Here is a 19313-nt window from a genome sequence, read left to right on the forward strand (position 1 = left end):
TACAAGCTAGATGAAGGATTTTGTACTTTAGTTGCAAGATGTCTTTTCATCTTTTTGATTTTCAAAAAAGTTTTCAAAAAGTTTAAGCAGTTTTTTTTGTTGACATTTTGTCAGAGGGTGTGTAGAAGTAGCAGATTGTAGGCTACAAAAGCTGCAAGACCATTTCATTGTCAAAAGTATGCAAACACGGAGGCTTTTCAGATTTGATTATTCGAAAAAAGATTTAACTCAATCAGTAGGAGTAGCAATTTTAGAAATCTGTTTTTTGGACAGGAAAGAAATATACTTTTCCATAACACACACTTGAGATATTCTGATGAATGAAATGTACCTGTCTTTTAAAATGTTGTTCAAAGTTGCTCAGTTTATTAAAAAAAATTTTTTTTTTTTTTGTAAAACTCTTAAACAGAAATCTTGCAATTTGGCATATTAATTTATGTTTTGTGAATAGTGGTATTATGTTTTGTGAATAGTGGCCAGTGTAGCTAAATTCCTTTTTTCTTGCTATGACTAGATTTTTTGTTTTTTTAAAACAGGTATAAAGAAGTTTGTCAATCTCCATACCTATTTGAGGAAAGTAAATCACAAACTGTCACTGGTCATTTTACACAACTGGTATGGAAAAGCTCAACTAAGTTTGGATTTGGTTTTGCAACCAAAAAGACAGGCAACATGACCTGTCATTATTCTGTTGCTAGGTATCGTCCTGCTGGTAATGTTATTGGTGAATACACATCAAATGTTTTAAAAGGTATGGTTGTTTAACAATAACTACAGTATATTTTTTTATCTTTGTTATTTATTTAGAATTAAATACTGCATAAAAATGTTCACTATGTATTCAACATGTCCACTTTGTATTCAACATATAAAATGTCTGCTATATATATATTCAGCTGTAATTATTCTGTTATCAATTTAGTTTTATCTACTATTACCTTTTGATAATGTTTTATTGTTATTATTATTTTTTTGTTAATATTCTGTAGAATAAAATTTAAAGTAATAAACAGTCTGGATTATTTTAAAGAGAAAAAAAAATAACTTAGAAATAAGACTAAAATAACATTTAAATAAATAATTGGTAAATCTAAAAATAGTAATTTCAAAACAAAAACATAAACGATTTTAGCTGATTTGTGATTGGTTTAATTTGTGACGTATCAAATTAGAATGTTGGTAGTTAATAAATGGTGTTATAGTAAGATTTTAGTGTCTGTTAAACATTTAAATAGTTAAGCAACAGTTATTTCATAAATTATAATTATTATATTATTAATTACCATGATTACGTAACTAAATAGATAATTACATAATTAAACATAGTTACATTATTAAAAAGAGTTTATTAATCAAACCAAACTTATTTATTATTTATTAAGTAATGTTTTTTGTTTTTTTTTAATAAATTGCTGCAAATAACTACTGTTGGGTGTTCAAAGCACAACTTATCTTGGATTTTAACAAACGCAGTCATAGATTATTGTTGCCCTAAATATTTTACCATAGATATGAGAAAATGTGTATATATAGGTTGTCAATGGTGTGTTGGGTGAAATCAATATTGTTTTTTTGAATGCCTTATTACTTTATATACTAGTCATATTAATCAAAATTCTAAAATTGCAATAAAATATTTATCTTTAAAGATATACTTTTACTTTTAAAGATATAACTTTTACCACAAAACACTTTATCTCATATTAATACTTTTTTTTAAATTAAAGTAATGTAACTATTTAATGTCATTATTTTTTAGTTGTTTTTTTTAGTGAACCTGTTTGTTTCTTAAGTGAGTATTTTAAATGTTTTTGTAAATATTCCCTTATGTTAAATGTTTCATGATAAACATTTATTTTGATACTTTTTGTTATTTCTTATTATTGTTATTTTTCTATTATATTTCATAATTGTATTTAATACTTTTATATTTTTTATTGTTAGTTCTTGTTGTTTATTTATTGTTATTTATTTATATTTGTTGTTATTTATTTAACATTTTATTCTTATTTTTTGTCATTTTTATATTTCTTATTAGGAAGTTTCTCCCCTATTGAAACATGTAACAATTTAAACCAAATTCTTGGAATTGCGTCTTCAAAAAGAAGTTTTTTGGCGCAATTAAGAAATAGATTAGTAAATAAGTCTAAAAATATTGTCTTGGTTCAACGAAGTCATATCGCTCATACAACAAAAGGTATTTATTGAAGATTTTTATTTTAGTCAACATTTTAAAGCGTTCAAATAATTTGATGATTAAATTTTTTTCAAGCACATTTACAAAGGTACATTTACTGTTAAGGATATGATTTAATTAAATGATGATTTAACAAATAAATTTTTGTATCATAAGATTATGCTATATTTTCAGTGTAATACATTAATACATGATATACTTTCAGTGTAATACAGTATGATGTAACAAGAATGTATTTTTTTAAAAATAGTTTCCTAAGGTTTTGTTTTCCTTGTTCACTGGTCAGAAATTTTAAAATGTTATCGGAAAAAGTCGGTTCTTATCTATAATTTAAGTTAATGAAAAAAATGTTCAATTTGATCTAAAAATAGTTTTATATGAAAAAAAATAAGTTCAATTAAAATTCAAAATAAAATTCTCAAAAATTTATAGTTTTTTTTTTTTTTTTTTTTTTTTTTTTTTTTTTAACTTCCTCAAGGCCGATAAAGCCACTACAGATGAGGAGGCTACTTAATAGTGGTTATAACCCTCTCTCAACTCTATAACTCCGAAACACGAACCTTGACGAACAAGGCTGCTGCGCGGATAAACAAGTTGTCAGAGGGAGGGGGAGGGTATACAATACTTTTGAGCAAAATTATTTTTAACTGATTGATCATGATTTTTAAATGGAGTTATAGCTTTAAACCAAGTTTTAAGAAGATGGAAAACAAGGATATCATTCTGAAGACCCTACAATGCAGCGAACAACAGGAACATAATCTAACTTCTAGAGAGAGAAGCTATTGACAAATTGAAAAACTTGTAAAACCATAGTATTGAGATTACAAATCAGAGTGTTGAGATTATGGATTAGAGTCAAGATTATGTTGAAATATAATTCAACCACTTAATTTTTACTTCTAAAAGTTAGCAAAATTCTCCTGTTAAAATACCAAAAAGTTGAATGTTTTGGAGTACCATTTTCATGCCTTTAGATAAATATTTAGGATATACATTTTCAATAGGGACCTCAGTATTTCAGGTTAAATAATTGGTTGTATTGCTTCCAATTTTGGTTAGAAAGTTATTTAGTCTTTTAATCTTAGAGATAAGCCAACTAACAAATCAAGATGCAACTTTATAGGAGATGCATAGAGATGAAAAATAAGCAGTTAAGGGAAGCAGTTGAGTGGTGTCAATCACCAATAAACATGATTGGGCCGCGATCAATTTGGAAAAATTTCCACGAGCTTTTCTCGAAATAAAGAAACTTAGCAAGTCTTTTTGGAAGTTCTGGGATACAAAATATCAAAAATGCATCACAAAAAAATGGCGGAACTGTTTCTATAAATTGTGCCCTTAACTGCACAAAAGAAATGATGTGTAACCATCAAAATGGGTAAACTGCAGAACTTATAAAAATTAATATTTTCATTGATGCTAATCAATTAGAAGCAAGTGTATGGCAGGCAGATGTTGATATCACTAGGCTTTACAATCATAATGAAGCCCCCCAGTTTGTAAACTATGGAGTTGATGATACTCCAAATGGTTTAGTTTAAGGGAGAGGGGAAAGTTGTCAAAAGATGATAAGGGAAAATATACATCCTTTTTTTTCCTCTGGAGGAGATATAGCACTGTGGCAAGGGAAAAAGAATTAGTGTCAACATGGCTCCAAAAGAAGCAGTTAAATGAATTCCACATCTTCTAATCTCCACACACAGTTTGTAGATTTGGGGTCCTAATACCAATGAAATACCATATGAAAATCCTTTTAGGTGGTAATTGTGTATACTAATTGTAGCACAAAATGAATAATTTCAAAATCCTGCATTGAAATCCAACGGACTTATTTGACATGATAAAACATGATATCTAGATCTGTAAAAATAGGGACTTTTTAATTTTATTCATTTATTTTCTGCAAGACTTCACTTACGAGATAAATAACAATTTTCTTTCTGATAATTAATTAAAATACTCTTCAAGGAAAGACACATGGGAAAGCAAATGTTTCAAACTTTTTTTGCTGAAATAAATTATGTAAAAAATCTTTCTAGTGCAGAGTTTAGGTTTTCTTGCTATTATACTCAGTTACACATTTCAGGAGATGCTTGGCATAATCAGGGTGGGAAGAATCTTGTTTGTACCTATCCCAATGAACCTTGAAGTTTGAGTGCAAGGCTTCTGTTGCCTGCTCACTGAAGAGGCCCAATCCCATTTTTTTCGTCTTGATGAACTGAGGCACATGGAAAAACACTGCATGCGCTTTAGGGGTAACTGAAATTGGAAGTTTAATGTAGCTCTGTTGGAATTGAGCAATCTTGGATTCGTAGTCAGGGTCCAAATTCTGGCCAAAGCGAGAAGTTACAGCATCCTTGAATTGCATAAGTGTTTGAATAAAGCCACGAGCTTGAGCAAAAATTTCCTTTTCTGAAAGCAGTTAGAGTTTGCTCACACCTCTCAAGAGCTTCATGTAGCCATTCCCATTGAAATGACCACCATGGAAAGGCTGGATGGGAATGTGAAGTGATGAGGGCTATTCCTTGGCTTTGGGCCAAAGATCACAAAAAGTTTTGATCAAGTGATTTACCACACCAAGTAGCAAATGAAGCTCCATGGGTGGAATAGCCTCAGGACAAGCTTGTCATCTGGAAAATCGAGTATTGGCAAGTGAACAACATTTTTTAACTCCTTTGATTTTCTCAAATCTCCTCCTGCTCTGATGAATTCGGAATGTTGTTTTCTGATCTCACCAAAAGTTCTCAGGAGGCCACAGTTTTGGAGATGAGGCATCACACCAACAACATGGATACTTGCTGCTGTGAGACTGTATTCCACATAAAATGTTTGCCAGCTTGAGAATCTTTCTGACATTCTTCTTGAAATTGAATGAGATTCAAAATAGCCTTCACATTATGGTAGCTCTCTGAAGTGTTTTATGCAAGTGCTATCAGGATTTATTGCTTTACACTTGTTGCTTTGGTTGAGAGTTAAGACATCAGTTTGATAGTTTTCTGAACTGGGCTGTTTGGTGGTGTTTTATCCTCCTCCAAAACAATGCGAGTGAAGCTTACTTTCAGAAAGGAGCCTCCTTCATCAATTCCCAACTCCAAAATGGCAGATTCTGTTAATTTTCGAGCTGATTTAAAGGCTTCACTGAGACTGCTGAAACTTTGGCAATGAACCAGCTGGCATGATTCCTTATTTTCTGCCAGAGTTATGCTGCTGACAATAAATTGATCATGAAGCTTTTGGCCAACTTGAGCAAACTTTAGACAAAAACTTGGCTCCACCAATCTTATAGGACTAATTTGATTCAGGGCTGAGCCAAGTTTTCTCATTCCATTGTTGGGCAGCCCAGTATTCTGCTGTATTTGAACCATATTTTCGGTTGTAAGAGGTTCTTTAAAAAGTTGCTGAGCTGATGATGGACCTAAACAAAAAAAATAGAAAGTTCAAAATCAATCAAGTGATTAAACTAGATAAAGATTTAAGAATTTAATTTAAAACAAAATATAATAAGGATATTTTTTAAGTAAATTAAATTAGAATCAATTAAGAATATTGAAGGAGAATTTTTAATTTACTTTAATTTTGCCTCTCCCTATTTAGCCCTATTAAAATATTTGATTGACAAGTTCAAATGTTTTTTTAAATTAACAATATCAAATCAGCACAACATACCTCTTCTCATAGACAACGTCTTTCCACTTGGTTAACTAAGCCTGATGGTTCCATTTGGAGAGACACTTTTAGAAGCCAAAACTGCTGACGCAACTTGCTCTGCTACTACGGGATCTGCAGCTGCAATTTTCCTCAGATTTTCATGGCAAGTTCCTAAAGTGCAGTTGTGAGGAAGCCCACATCCAATTATTGACAAGCACTTTGTGCAACGTTTTCTAGCACTTTGAGAAGCCTGCTGTGGGAGTTTGGGCTCTTAGTCTTGGAATTTGCTGAATGGATGCTTTTCTTTTCCCTTGAGCTTGGCAATTTGGCAGAGTAAACACTCACAAATATTAGAAAAACGAGTTGCAGGTTTGATTAAAATTGTCTCAAAGTGGTAAAGTTTTGGCACAATAGTTGTTTTCCCATCACAAAGCTTTCCAATCTGAGATCGGCATGAGATACAAGTTGCCAAAGACATTTTCTCATCATTAAAATCAAGATCTTTCTGGATTTGTTGAAGGATTTTTGATTTGTAGTTTTCGGTCAGCTCTTGGTCACCTTTTTTTATGCGATTGTATTAATTCGTTTATTAATATTTATTGAAGGTTCATAATCACTGCCACTTACTGACTGTGTTCCTCTCTGTATTCATTCAGAATTGAAGTTGATGGCATTGATGGAGCGTTTCAAATTTTAATTTTCTTTGAAGGATGTGTTTTTTTAGGATCATCAGGCTTCATTGTAGCATATCCCACTCTACCAGTCTCTAATTGCTTTAAATAAAGGTTTTACCTCTTTCTTTATATCTAATAAACCTTCAAAACTATAATTACATGGTTTTTTGATTTCTATTTATCTCTTTTTAATCAAATTTTCTATTATTCTTTGCACTTATCTTATGTCTATTGTTGGAAAATTCAAATTAGCTCATAGTTCTAAACATCCATCTGAAACTTTCTTTATTCGTTCTTTCATATTTTTACAGTCTGATGCCAAGCTGGTGTATCGGTAAATATTGTTCCTAATGATTCTTGAGATTGACTCTTACGTAATCTTTTGCTTTTCTCTAAGTGAATCAATTCTTTTTCCATACGTCTCTTGATATTTTGGTTGCAATAGAATTTTTGTTTGATATATTGAATAGTTGTGTAATAACTGAACTTGTAATGCCTTATACAATTTATTATTTGATTATATTAAATTACGCAACGCTAAATTTCACTAATAAACGAAACAAAAAAGTGTTCCCTCGCAGAGCATTAAGTTAAATCAAAAATCAAAATAGTGCGTTAAGTTTAATGAAAATCTCCGACTTCTGTTAAATAAATTTAGCGTTATGTAATTTTCGGACAATCCCTTAGGTAACATAATTCATTTGGTGCGTGAGTTTTTAAAAGGAATTACCTTAAAGTTATTGTCATTTTTTTCAAAATATAAAAGCTCATAACTAGGTGATATGCTCATTTAAAAATCCTAAAATTCTTTTTTATTTTATACCCCTAGTGTGTATACAGTTATTAGTTATCGCAATAAAGTGCGTGCGTATCTGTGTTATTCTTTCTATTATAAGCTGTTTATTTGTTTAATTTTTTTTTAGAAAATAAAGCGATGTTTTCTGATCGTCCACAATTGAAACCAATGTATGAAAAATATTCTCCAAAAAATGGAAAAGGGTCGCTGAAGAACAGTTTACAGCCAAAAAAGCAAACTAAAAAACTGAAGCATGACAATTAATAAACCTCCATTTGAAATTTTTCAAATTCAAATCTTTATACGATTTTATAGTTTTCTACAATTTGTACATAATTACAAACACGTTTTACTTAATAATTAAAATTATTTTTTAAGTACGATAATTTTCCTATTATAAACTTTTCGCGTGTATATACATTTAGTTTAGAATATGAAAGAAAAGCGTAGGAACATGGGTTCTGCGTTTTGCATATTCGTTTAAATTCTCATTCAAAAAAAAAAATCCTTAGTGTTTCTTAATTAACTTTTAAATATACTTTTTTAAGAGCTGATTTTTTAAATCCAGTGTCTAATTATAAAATTAATAATTATAAAAAAATAATTATAAAAAAACACATTTAATAGGTCAGATTTAAAAAAAAATTTAAATACTTTTTAAAAGCTACTTTAGATAGTCTAGAGTATGTTTGTCTGTATGTCGACAAGGCCCACAAAAAACTATAATTTCCCATAAAGCTCACAAAAAAACTATAATTTGTAGGCCAAAAAGTTTTAAATAGAGTATATAATTTTTAACTTTGCATCATGTTAGCGTACAACTGTGGATCATAAAACTTGCATAACTTATATCATAGGACTTATTTATATCGGCAATCATGGGTAAGGGTTCAACTCTTTTTAAGAGAACAAATTTTTGAATTTTGATTTTTTATTTGTAAGTTGTTTTATTATCTTTTCTTTTATTATCGAAATAATGAAGGAAAAGATTGCTGCTAGTCAGTCGATGTAGTGGCAGTCCATTGAGGCAGCAGGCTATAAGTTAGTATGGGGGAAGTGGAGTGTATATATTCTTTTTAGCGCTCCTATAGTTCGATATAAACTTATATAAATTAGCAGTGACTAAACGGACAAATAACCTCCAAAGGTATACTTAGTTTTTGACAAATATATAATTTAAATGACTTCTTTAGCAATAGAAAGTGATGCAGTGCAGGTTATATTAACATTATAATATTTAATACGCTAATGCGTATTAACTATTATAATATTTATATATTATACTATATATAATAATATTATATTATTGTTGTTTAATAGTTATTATAATATTATTTTTAATTGATAATTCTATTGTTGTTAATTATTTTTCCATCGATGATATATCGGCTCGTAAAGCCGTAGACGCAGCGGAGTCTATATTAATCCACTAAAATTTAAGTCAATTTTTAAAAAGTTAGTTCCAATAAAATTTAGGCGAATTTAAAAAAGTCAATTCCAGTTTTTGTTAAATTGGAATAGCCGCAGTCGAGTGTATATGAACTGAGAGTTAATCTATTAGACTAGGCACTCATTTAATCAATAGAATTTTCTAGATTTGAAACTTGAAAAAAAAATTGTTGCGTCGCAAAACCGAGTTCATCTCCCTGTTCTCCCTGTAACGAATCGTCACAATAATTGCTTCCCCCTCCCCCTTCCCCCTATCTCGTAACGTGTTTTATGGAAACTCCATAAAACTCTCTTTTAAAAATACATTAAAATCCAAACTTGGATTTCAATATATTTATGGTATTTTGGGTTTTTAGGATTTTTATGGTATTTTGGATTGTTAGGATTTTTTATTTAAAAAAAAAAATGTTTAACTTAAAGACTTAAAAAAAATCATATCTTATTGGTAAAAAAAGTTATTACTCTGATAGATGCACATTATAAACTAGAAGTGTAATTTAGCATAAGCTTAGATGAGAAAATAACCACAAAAAAAAAAGAGAATAAAAAATAATAAATCAATCTAAAAGTTTGGATAGATTTATACAAATGAATATGAGAATAAAAAGAGAAAATATACTGTTAGCTAGCGTAAGTTTTTAATAACTAACCATTTAATAAATAACTTTATTATTTAATAGTGATCATACCAAGTTGATGTTTCAATAAGTTATACTTCAAAATATTTCATTAATTTTGAAGTTTTTTGTTCCCGTTAGTTTTATGCTTTTTGTAATCAATTTTTTGAGGGGGATGAGTAATAATGTATTCACTTTAATTGGCTTGAAAATTGCTATTTAACAGCAACATAAACGCAATAATTGTAGATTGTGATTAACTTTGTTAAACACAATCACATTAACGTTTGTGATAAACTATTTTGAACACAATCACATTAACGTTTGCGATTAAGTATGTTTAACACATTTACACGTGATTAACATCACAACGATTGTGATTAACTTTATTAAACACGAGTTCAAAACTAATAATATTGAATATATATTGAAAGTATATTCAAAATATTTTATTCTTGTTTTCTCTTGTTAACATGACTGTTAAACGAATAGCTTTTAAGTTTAACTGGGAAGAAAAATTTTTCTACAAAAAACACTGCATCAAAGAAACCTAATAAAACAAAAAGTTAACATAATTATATTTTTAAAGAGCATCCTAGGTTGCTAACCTTTTTGGTTTCGGTTTCATCGTTTGCTTAAAGGCTTCGATTTCGTTACTTCTGATGTTCATATTTATTCAAGTGAAACAAGAAAAAAGCTTTCTAGTACAAACTAACATACAGAAGACGAGTTTGACTTGTCTGCTTCAGGATTCCCTTAAATTTGCACTTTTTTGAAATATGCAAATTTAAAATATAAAACTGCTGCTTATATCTGTTGTTAAATAAAATATTTAATATCAAGTAATGGAAATAGTATTCCAATTTTTATTTACTTTGCTATGGTTCAACTCGTTAAATGAAGCCCGTAAATTTACTGCAGATATTTTAAAAAAGGTAAATGAATACAGAGAGAAACACGAAGCAGGGAGTCTAATTCTTGACTCAACTCTCACGGCAAAGGCTCAACATTTAGCAAATGCAATAGCAAAAGATGGAAATATTTTCAAGCCTACGATTCCCGGTGAAATCACTTTCATGTTATGTGCTGATTACAAAAAAAAACTACGAGCCGAAGAAGTTGTTAATGCATGGTAAAAAAAAAATTAAATTTGATTAGTTTTTGCTAACATTTAAAACAAGACGTTACGCTAATTCACATAAAAAATGTTTTAAAAATTGTTTATCTTATTAGGCTGTATTATAAGGGTGTGTCAATTTTTATGTCGAGTATCAAAAAAGAGTAGTGAAAAAATTTAATTTTATGATTAGTTAAAATTATGAGTCAAACACAGGGAAGTAATACTAATTAGTCGAACTTAAGGGATTTTTAAAAAATTTTAAAGTGCTAGTTTGGTAAACTTTGAACTTTTACATTTTAAATGTTGGTCCTTATATTTAAATATTTTAACGAAACTGTGGTATTTTTTTTCTATCTATTATCATAGAGTATATACTAACGCCATACTCTATTATTATAAAGTACTAGCTGACCCTTAAAAATATAAGTCTTTGTAAGTCTATTCCGCACCGATCTTATTTACACTTTTATCTTATATATATATCCTAGCTTTCCGGACCCGCAAAATATCCATCTTTACCAAACCTACCATTTCTATACTTATCTATTCCACACCTATCATTTCTATACCTATTCCTTATTTAATTCAATATTTTTAGTAAAATAATTCGTTCTCAAAAATTGCTTTAAGAGCAAAAAAATTAACATGCGCACCTTTTTTTGCATACGTAGAGCTTATAAGAGATCTATAATTAGGTTTATTTTTCTCCTAAACGCTTATCGTTGATAGCTTAGTGGTTTAGTGCGCTGTCATCAGAGTCGTTTTAGGGGTTTTAAGACCTACCCTTAGCGTAATAAATTTTGAAATTTTTTTTATCTTGCTTATATATTTGTAGCAAAAATTAATTATATAGAAAAAGATTTCTAATTGTTAATATAAGATTTTAAAGTTTTCTCACTTTATAGATTTATTATACACGCTTGTTCCATATACTGCCTGCAAACTCAACATATGATAAAGACGCTTGCACGTACAGACGTTTGCACGTAACGCTAAACAAATGGCAGAACTAAGATAATTTTAGACCATAAAAAACCATAGTCGCAGCCTTAGCTATAAAACGCTTATCTAAAACTTAAGCAAAAAATAATTTGCGCAGTAACGTCAGTTTATGGCAAAAAAAAATTTATACTTAAAGTTTGCTTTTGCATTTATTTGACATTTTTTGATTGCTCAAAAAGATATAAAACTGGTACAGATATATCATTTCACGAATAAGAGTTTGTATTTATTACAATAGTAATTTTAATAAAATAACATAATAATTACCATATATAGTCTTTTTTTAAATATATCCTATAAAAATATATATTCTATATATTTTTAATAAAAGGAATTTTCCTAAAAAAATTAAAATAAAATCTTGTTTTTCTAGTTTTTTGCCACAAAGTGACGTCATATATGCAAAACAGTTTTGACTTAAACGATATACTAAAATAGCCGCGTCCAGGCCGTCCCGAAAGGGGATGTAGGGGGTATTCCCTCTCCCCCTCCTTCCTCCTCCAAGCTGTTGTATATGCATTTGAATTGGCACATTTGTACATTTAGCATTTGAGTTGGCAAATTTTGAAGTATAGTTGGCAAATATCGAGGACCTTTTTTTTTTTCTTTAGCTGGCAATAAAAACACACGACACCCACCCCACCTCCCACCCCTTTCCATGACAGACGGCCCTGTCTGCGTCTATCATATTTAATGGTCTAAGAAGAAGATGACGTATTTATAGCAATTAGAAATTATCAAGAGAGGCAAATCTAAAACCGAAGTTTCCAATTTTCCACTTGGATAAGACAATATGTTCCGTGTTTTTTCAGTCTTGTCAATTTTTTTAAATACAATAACATAAATAAAAAAGTTAAAAACAAAACAGCTTGAGTAAAAAAGGCTTGTCATTATTAGAAAAGTTTTTTTATATTACAAACAATCCTGTATAAAACATTATATAAATAGATTTTTTACATTTGCATATATATATGTATATATATATATATATATATATATATATATATATATATATATATATATATATATATATATATATATATATATATATATATATATATATATATATATGTATGTATGTATATATATATATATAATATATGTATGTATGTATGTATGTATGTATGTATGTATGTATGTATATATATATATGTATGTATGTATGTATGTATGTATACATATATATATATATATATATATATATATATATATATATATATATATATATATATATATATATATATAATTCACAACCATTCTTAAATCAGTAAATACATACATAATTAGTTTTAGAGCTATTCACATAAAGTATTTTAACAGTTTCATAATGTACCAAAAAAGTATTTTTGCAATTTTAATCAGTATTTAAACTAAAATGTATGCAGCTGTTCTTTGTGTTCCTCATATATATGAAATATGAAGCAAAAAAACTGAAAAGGAAATAGTTTTGAAAAACTTTAACTGGTAAACCACTAATAATTAGAGCTTTACATTTGATAAAAAGTTTTATGAAAATGTTCTTTGTACCATATGGTCTGGGTACTAAGTTATTGCCATGCCCTTAGTAAAAAAAATTTATACTTCTTTTATTTGCAAAAATATCAAAGTTTGGAGAGTTGGCTAATGAAATGAAATAAAGGTTTAAATAAGTCCTGAAGTACCTTTTTTTTTCCGTCATAAAAAGGTTATACTGTTTTAAATGATGTAATGTTTTTCAGACTTAAAAAAATAGTAAGTTTTTGTCTTTAATGGCTTTTAGTTTAACCCTATATTTTCTTTTTAAAGTGACTTTTAGTTCATTTTGGTTATGCGTTTTCAATCTTTACAAAATGAGTTATAATGACATAACTTTAAGATATAAGTTTTGATGATGTATGCAAAATTATTTCTGATACTTTATAAATTGCTACAAAGTTGTTCAATAATATCATTGTATCAATCATGCCATTTTATAAAAATTTGCTCAATCATGTCATTTTATAGAAATTTATAATTTGTTAAAGCTCCAGTGTTTACTCCAAATATTTCAAGGTATATACTGGTTTAAAAGTTTCAAGATTTTTTTTTTATAATATAGATTTTGATTATAAAAAATATTTAACTTTGTATTTAAAATTTATCTATGTTAGTTTAGAGTTTAAATTTTTATTTCATCAACTTTCTCGTTTGCATAAACTTTTCTATATAAATTAAGGGACAGTTTATATTTCTTTAAAAACTAAATTTAATTATACGCCCAATGTTTTTAATATTAAATATACTTTTAGGTACAACCAGGTATGCAATAAGGAAATGGATTTCGATTTCAATAACACAACAGTAAATAAGACGCGCTCATTTACTCAACTAGTTTGGAAAGCTTCTAAACGAATTGGAGTTGGAAAAAAAAGTCGCCGAATAAAAGGCTTAAACGAGCAAGAGGCAAATTGTACATACGTTGTCGCTCTTTTTTATCCTCCGGGTAGGCTTTTATTGCAAAATATAAATATCTGGCACTCTTTTTAGCAATAGACTGTTATTAAAAAAATTAATTTTCTTAAGAAAACTTTAGTTAAGTAAATAAAAACATACTAAAAATATATTATACCAAAAAATATAAGCAGATTATTAACGTAAACAAACAAACCTAACTTCAGCAAAAAAAGATTTTAGTAGTTAATCACTCTGACAGACTATTTATTGTTCATCAGAGTAATTCACTATTGAATCTTTTTTTTCCCCCGCAAAAAACAAATCAAAATTAGCTAAACTTTGTTTATAAAAAAGTTGACCAAATAAAATTATCATTGCAAAAAATTTATTTATTTTCATTATTTAAAAAATGCAAATTGTAAAAAGATGATTGAATGAGGAAAATGTGATTTTAGAATTGAGAATAAAAAATATACATATTAAAAATATTAAGGTCATAGTTACTTTCATTTCAACTGATAAAGCCTTGGTATGAATATAACACTCTTTATAGTGTATATGACGTATAACATGCTTTTGTTGACAATAAAGAGGTTCAATTTTAATTTTATTAGTACTACCCTAGGTAATGCTTTTTTCTTTATCCCAATTAATGCTTGTTTCCATACTTTTATACTTTGCTATTACTCAACAAAAATGACCTTAAAGAATATGGCAGCCTAAAATAGCTTTGCAATATAATTGTGCATTATGCAAAATTGAGTGTATAACTTAATGATTTCAAATTAGTTTTAAACGTGCTTGCAAATCATAATAGCGTCTCTTCTTAAATCATTTAATTAATTACAAAGTTTGTAAAGCTGGCAATAATTTTATTATGTAGGCCTGTCAAATTCTGTATGCGTGAACAATCTTGCCTTAGATTTATTTGCGTTTTACTATGTCTCAAGAAATTGCATAATAACTCTTTAGTCTGGTTAAAATAGACATTTCAGTTTACAATAATTCGCATCGAGCTGAAATTTGGTACGGATCTTGAGGACATTATTATAAATAAAATTTTTAAAGTCCTCACTGATCCTGCATCTACAAAAAAAGTTATTTAAGGTCAAAGGTAGAAAAAAACCGTTTTTCATATTTTTCCCGTAAACGGTAAATTTTATCAAAAAAAAAAAATTAGATCTGGCAAAAGTTTTAAATCATGAATTTATTTACAAAAATTGTCTTTATACACTTTTTACTAAGAATCAATGTTACCGAGATGTTGCAAATCTTAAAATTAGAGAAACCTTATTCAACATAATCTGTATATTATGCAACTGTAAAGTAATTACTTTACATTTGTGTTAGTTATAAACCTAATCAACAACTTTGTTCTTTCAGACTATGTTTTTTACAACATAGAAAAAGCAGTAACAAAGAAGCAGCTACTGGTTTGAGTTTTAAGAGTTTGCAAAATGTGGTAAACAATCCATGTTTTCTAACCTAAAATAAGCTGTTGCTATGAGCGTTACTAGGGGAAGCCAAGCTACTCTGCTAAAATAAATATGTTTTCAGGTCTAAAAAATTTTGCACATATCAATATATTTTTAGATTCTACAATAGTTACTGTTTAAAATGTTGCAACTTTTGAAAAATTGATTTTTTCGAATTTTTTTAGTAGTCTACCACTTTAATAACAAAATCAATTACAGCATTATATTACCCTAATAGTTTGCATAATTTTGAATAGTAAGCATTGATCACACAAAAAACATGCCTACCATCGAAAAGATAACTTTTAAGAAAAAATCTTTTTGATTTCTTTTAGCACTTGTCAATTTTCAAGACTTAACTCGTCAATTTTCAGGAAATTTAATTTTTAAAATTAGTTTACTTTTTTGGAAAAACCTTTTTACATTATCATTAAATAAAATATTTAAAAAAAGTACAGCCACAGATTTATTATGTCAAAGGTGGGTTGTTTTCTAGCCATTAAATTTCCAATTACTATAATTTTTATTAGTATTATATTCTTAGTTTTAAATAATGACAGTCTTGTTTATTGTTACTTTTGTAAAAGAACTCACGTGATAGAAACGTTGATGTGATTCTTAAAAACGTTAAATCGCTAAATACCTCTAAAGTCATACAAAAAAAAAAATCTTAAATTTCATGGTTTAAAAGTTGCATAAGTTTTCGACTAATAATAATATAACGATAAGTTTGTTATTTTTTAACTTTTAATGTTTAGCTCTAACTTATGTTGTTTGTTTTGTTTTCATTTTACATTAAAAAAAAAATGTTGAAGTGCCTAATATAGTTATCAAGCTCTATATCGTAGATCATAATATCGATAAAGATCTTCGTTTGTATACTTCAGCATACTTTTTCCTTCTCTTTTTTGAATCAAAATTGAAACAACTTCAATGTTATAAAATGTTATGGATGGCTCCAGTCTCTATGTCTTTTTATTTAAAAGCTGATTTTCTAAAAAGAAACTTTATAAATTTTAAATCAACGTTAGTTTTTACATTTTTTTGAGTAACTAATGACACAACAACCAGTTGAAATAACTTAATTCTTGTTAAAAAATTAATAAGTGAATAAATTTCCTTACAAAACATACAAACATCTTAATGTTTTTTGCTGGATAATTTCTGATTATTTGTTTTTTCTGCCTACAAGTATGCGCACGCGTGATTTTGTGAAAACGAGAATGTAAACATCCGCAAGTCATCTATTAATCCATATGTTGTTGTCTTTTAAATGCCGCAATAGTAGTACTCTTCCGACTATACATTTTACAGCATTGCACATGAATTGTCACAGACTTTTGACCTTTTAGGTATTCAAGCAGCGCGTCATTTCTATCGATACTAAAATCAATTTAGGCCTTCATTCCTCGATCAACAACAACTGTTTCAATTGTTGTTTAAAGTTTACTACAAATAAAACATAATTTGCGACATTTAAAAAAAAGTATTAAATAGTACAAATCGTTGTGAGAAATATTTAATAAAAACCAAAGGTATTAACTGCAAAAGCCAGACGAAATATAGTTTAAGACAAACTGAACGTTCGTAATTTGGTATAACGTGAAGAAATATGCTTTTAGCGTTTAAAACTTCGTTTGTTGCAATAATTTCTTGTTCTTATACAAGATCAGAGAAAAGCCGCATTTTTTTTCTCTGTAAATACTAGCAAAAAAACAAAAGTTTTTATGCTTTAATAACTCTTAAATAACTTTTTTGCAGATGTGGAACCGTTGGGGACTTGTTCTTTGTTTTTTTCAAAGCATAAGTCTAATGCTCTATGAACAGTTCCTTTGAAGATTTTATTAACAATTTTTGGTTCATGAAATGAGTTAGGATTACTTGTTTGAATATTACCTTTTGCTTCCGCGTTTATCTATAGGTTTGTTACGTTCTTAAAGAACATTTTTTCAGCAAGGAACTTATTATATTTCTCCGGGGTTTTATTTTGTGTTGTAGTATTTTAGCTGGATTTAAAAACAAATTATATTATAAATATAGAGATACGAAATACTTTTTGTAAATCCGTTAGATAGACTACCAGTTTTTATTTAGACATTTAATTCTTCAATTCTAAACGAGAAATTTTTTATTAGTTGTTTAAAAAGTACAACATATAAAAATAACAGTAAACTAACTCTAAATTTTGTTTACGAACTTTTCTAAACTTTCATCTTTTTGCGATGCAAATTTAATTGCTTATGACATATTGAAACAATATCATTAGATAATTTTTTTAAAAGTAGAATGTGATTGGTTAACTTGCATAATAATTATGCGGTATTTAATTGAAAATTATGTTACTACTAAAACTGTTCCTCAAAAAATGGCGTATTTTCACTCCATATCAGTGACAGATTCAGGGGGTTGGGGGACTTTTAGACCCCCATCTGAAAGTCCGAAAAACATCATAGAAATTAGGGTCTTTTTTTTAGGAGACGTAAATATGGTACAAAATACAAAAATATTTCAACATCCCCTCTCCACCAAAAACACCTGGATCCGTCTCTGCTCCACATTATAACACTTTGGGCAAACAATGTTTTATTCGCGAATCAAAAATTAACGAATTCTTTTTGCATTTACTAACATGAGAGAAATTCAGGGTCAATTTTACTCTTTCTGAGGCCCTAGGCTACAACAATATATGTATCCATCTTAATTTATAAATGAAGATTAGCTTCGAAAGGTAAGAAATAAACAAAATTGGGTGTAAATAAATTTTAATCCAATACTCAATCATTATTTGAAAGAATTTTTCATAAAGTAACATCGTTAATTAATTGTGAACCACCCAATGACTTATCTGTAAATTCTCAATCAGAAGTTTCATTAGTTTTGGTTGTTATTTGTAAATATTCACAGCTTGTGCTTGTAGAAGGACCTGGATCTGGATTTGGTTCACCACAGTTATAAATAACTCCACTAGAACCACTACTAACAATAGATCTATTCAAAATTGTGTATGTATTTGTATGTGTATTGTATGAGTATTTTGCAAATATTTATAACAGCCTTTACAAAATAATAGCGCATTTCCGTGCATAATTTATTACAACAGCAATAATTTATTACTAATCAATTTTAATAAAAATGGGGAATAACAAAAAGGTATTTTACTAAACATGATTTATTATTTTTGATATTATTGCTTTTAATTCATTTTTTTTATCAAATACTAATGATCTTTTACAAGGAGCAAGTCATTTAAAACTCTGAGGCTTTTTTGGCTTTAGTTGGCTTAAAACAGATACGTCCCTCCCCCCCTCCCCACCCTCGATTAAAATCTCTTCGGGACGGCCCAGTATAACGGCGTCATTAGTGTGCGCCTTCAGACTACAGACCTATATTTTATTCACAATAAATTTGTTAAACGTTATTGTTACACTGAGAAACTTGTTTGAAAAAATAGGACTTAAAGTTTCACTTACGCGCTTAAGATTCGACACTTAGGAACACATGCCATAACTATTACTTGGACTTTTTAACTGCGGAGTAGGAGGTTAATAATATCATGGGATCCGAGACGTATTTAGAGAGGGGCTAAAGGGGCTTTGGCCCCAGGCGCCAAGCTTCGATAGGGCGCTAGCAGTCAATATGGAAAATCGTAATATAGTTATTTTATATCATTATCACGATAATTTTTGTTTTTATTATCATGACCAAATCATAGATTGACTCATAGCCCTGCTAAATATCCAAATTCTTTATCACTCAAAATATGATCGCTCAAAAGGCGATCAAAAATATCACTCAAAATGCGATCAAAGTCCACTTCCAAATTATTCATGCAAAAATGTTGATCTTGTAAAAAGAGTCACGTTTCTCATTTTAATCCTTTTTAGCACAGCATATTAAGAAGTTTGGCAATAAAGTAAAAG

At 28.5% G+C, this 19313-nt stretch overlaps 2 protein-coding genes across 5 annotated transcripts in view; both read left to right on the top strand.

Annotated features, from left to right (window-relative positions):
• Positions 1-7695, top strand: part of LOC101241003 (uncharacterized) — a 94907-nt gene extending 87212 nt beyond the window's left edge. The window contains exons 21-23 of the mRNA XM_065820374.1: positions 537-751; positions 2039-2197; positions 7446-7695. Coding sequence (XP_065676446.1) covers positions 537-751; positions 2039-2197; positions 7446-7582 — 511 coding nt within the window. The 3' untranslated portion in view covers positions 7583-7695. The remainder of the gene's footprint in view (positions 1-536; positions 752-2038; positions 2198-7445) is intronic.
• A 2098-nt stretch (positions 7696-9793) lies between these two features.
• The window catches only part of LOC136073695 (uncharacterized), an 88180-nt gene continuing 78660 nt past the window's right edge, over positions 9794-19313 (top strand). For 2 of the 4 annotated variants that reach the window (XM_065820375.1, XM_065820376.1), the window contains exons 1-2: positions 9794-10516; positions 13774-13967. In XM_065820375.1, the coding sequence (XP_065676447.1) occupies positions 10230-10516; positions 13774-13967 (481 nt within the window). In that variant the 5' untranslated portion in view covers positions 9794-10229. The remainder of the gene's footprint in view (positions 10517-13773; positions 13968-19313) is intronic. The other 2 variants (XM_065820378.1, XM_065820377.1) reach the window with 2 other exon arrangements.

Source organism: Hydra vulgaris, chromosome 15 (genome assembly GCF_038396675.1).
Source record: "Hydra vulgaris chromosome 15, alternate assembly HydraT2T_AEP".
NCBI classification, from domain to species: domain Eukaryota; kingdom Metazoa; phylum Cnidaria; class Hydrozoa; order Anthoathecata; family Hydridae; genus Hydra; species Hydra vulgaris.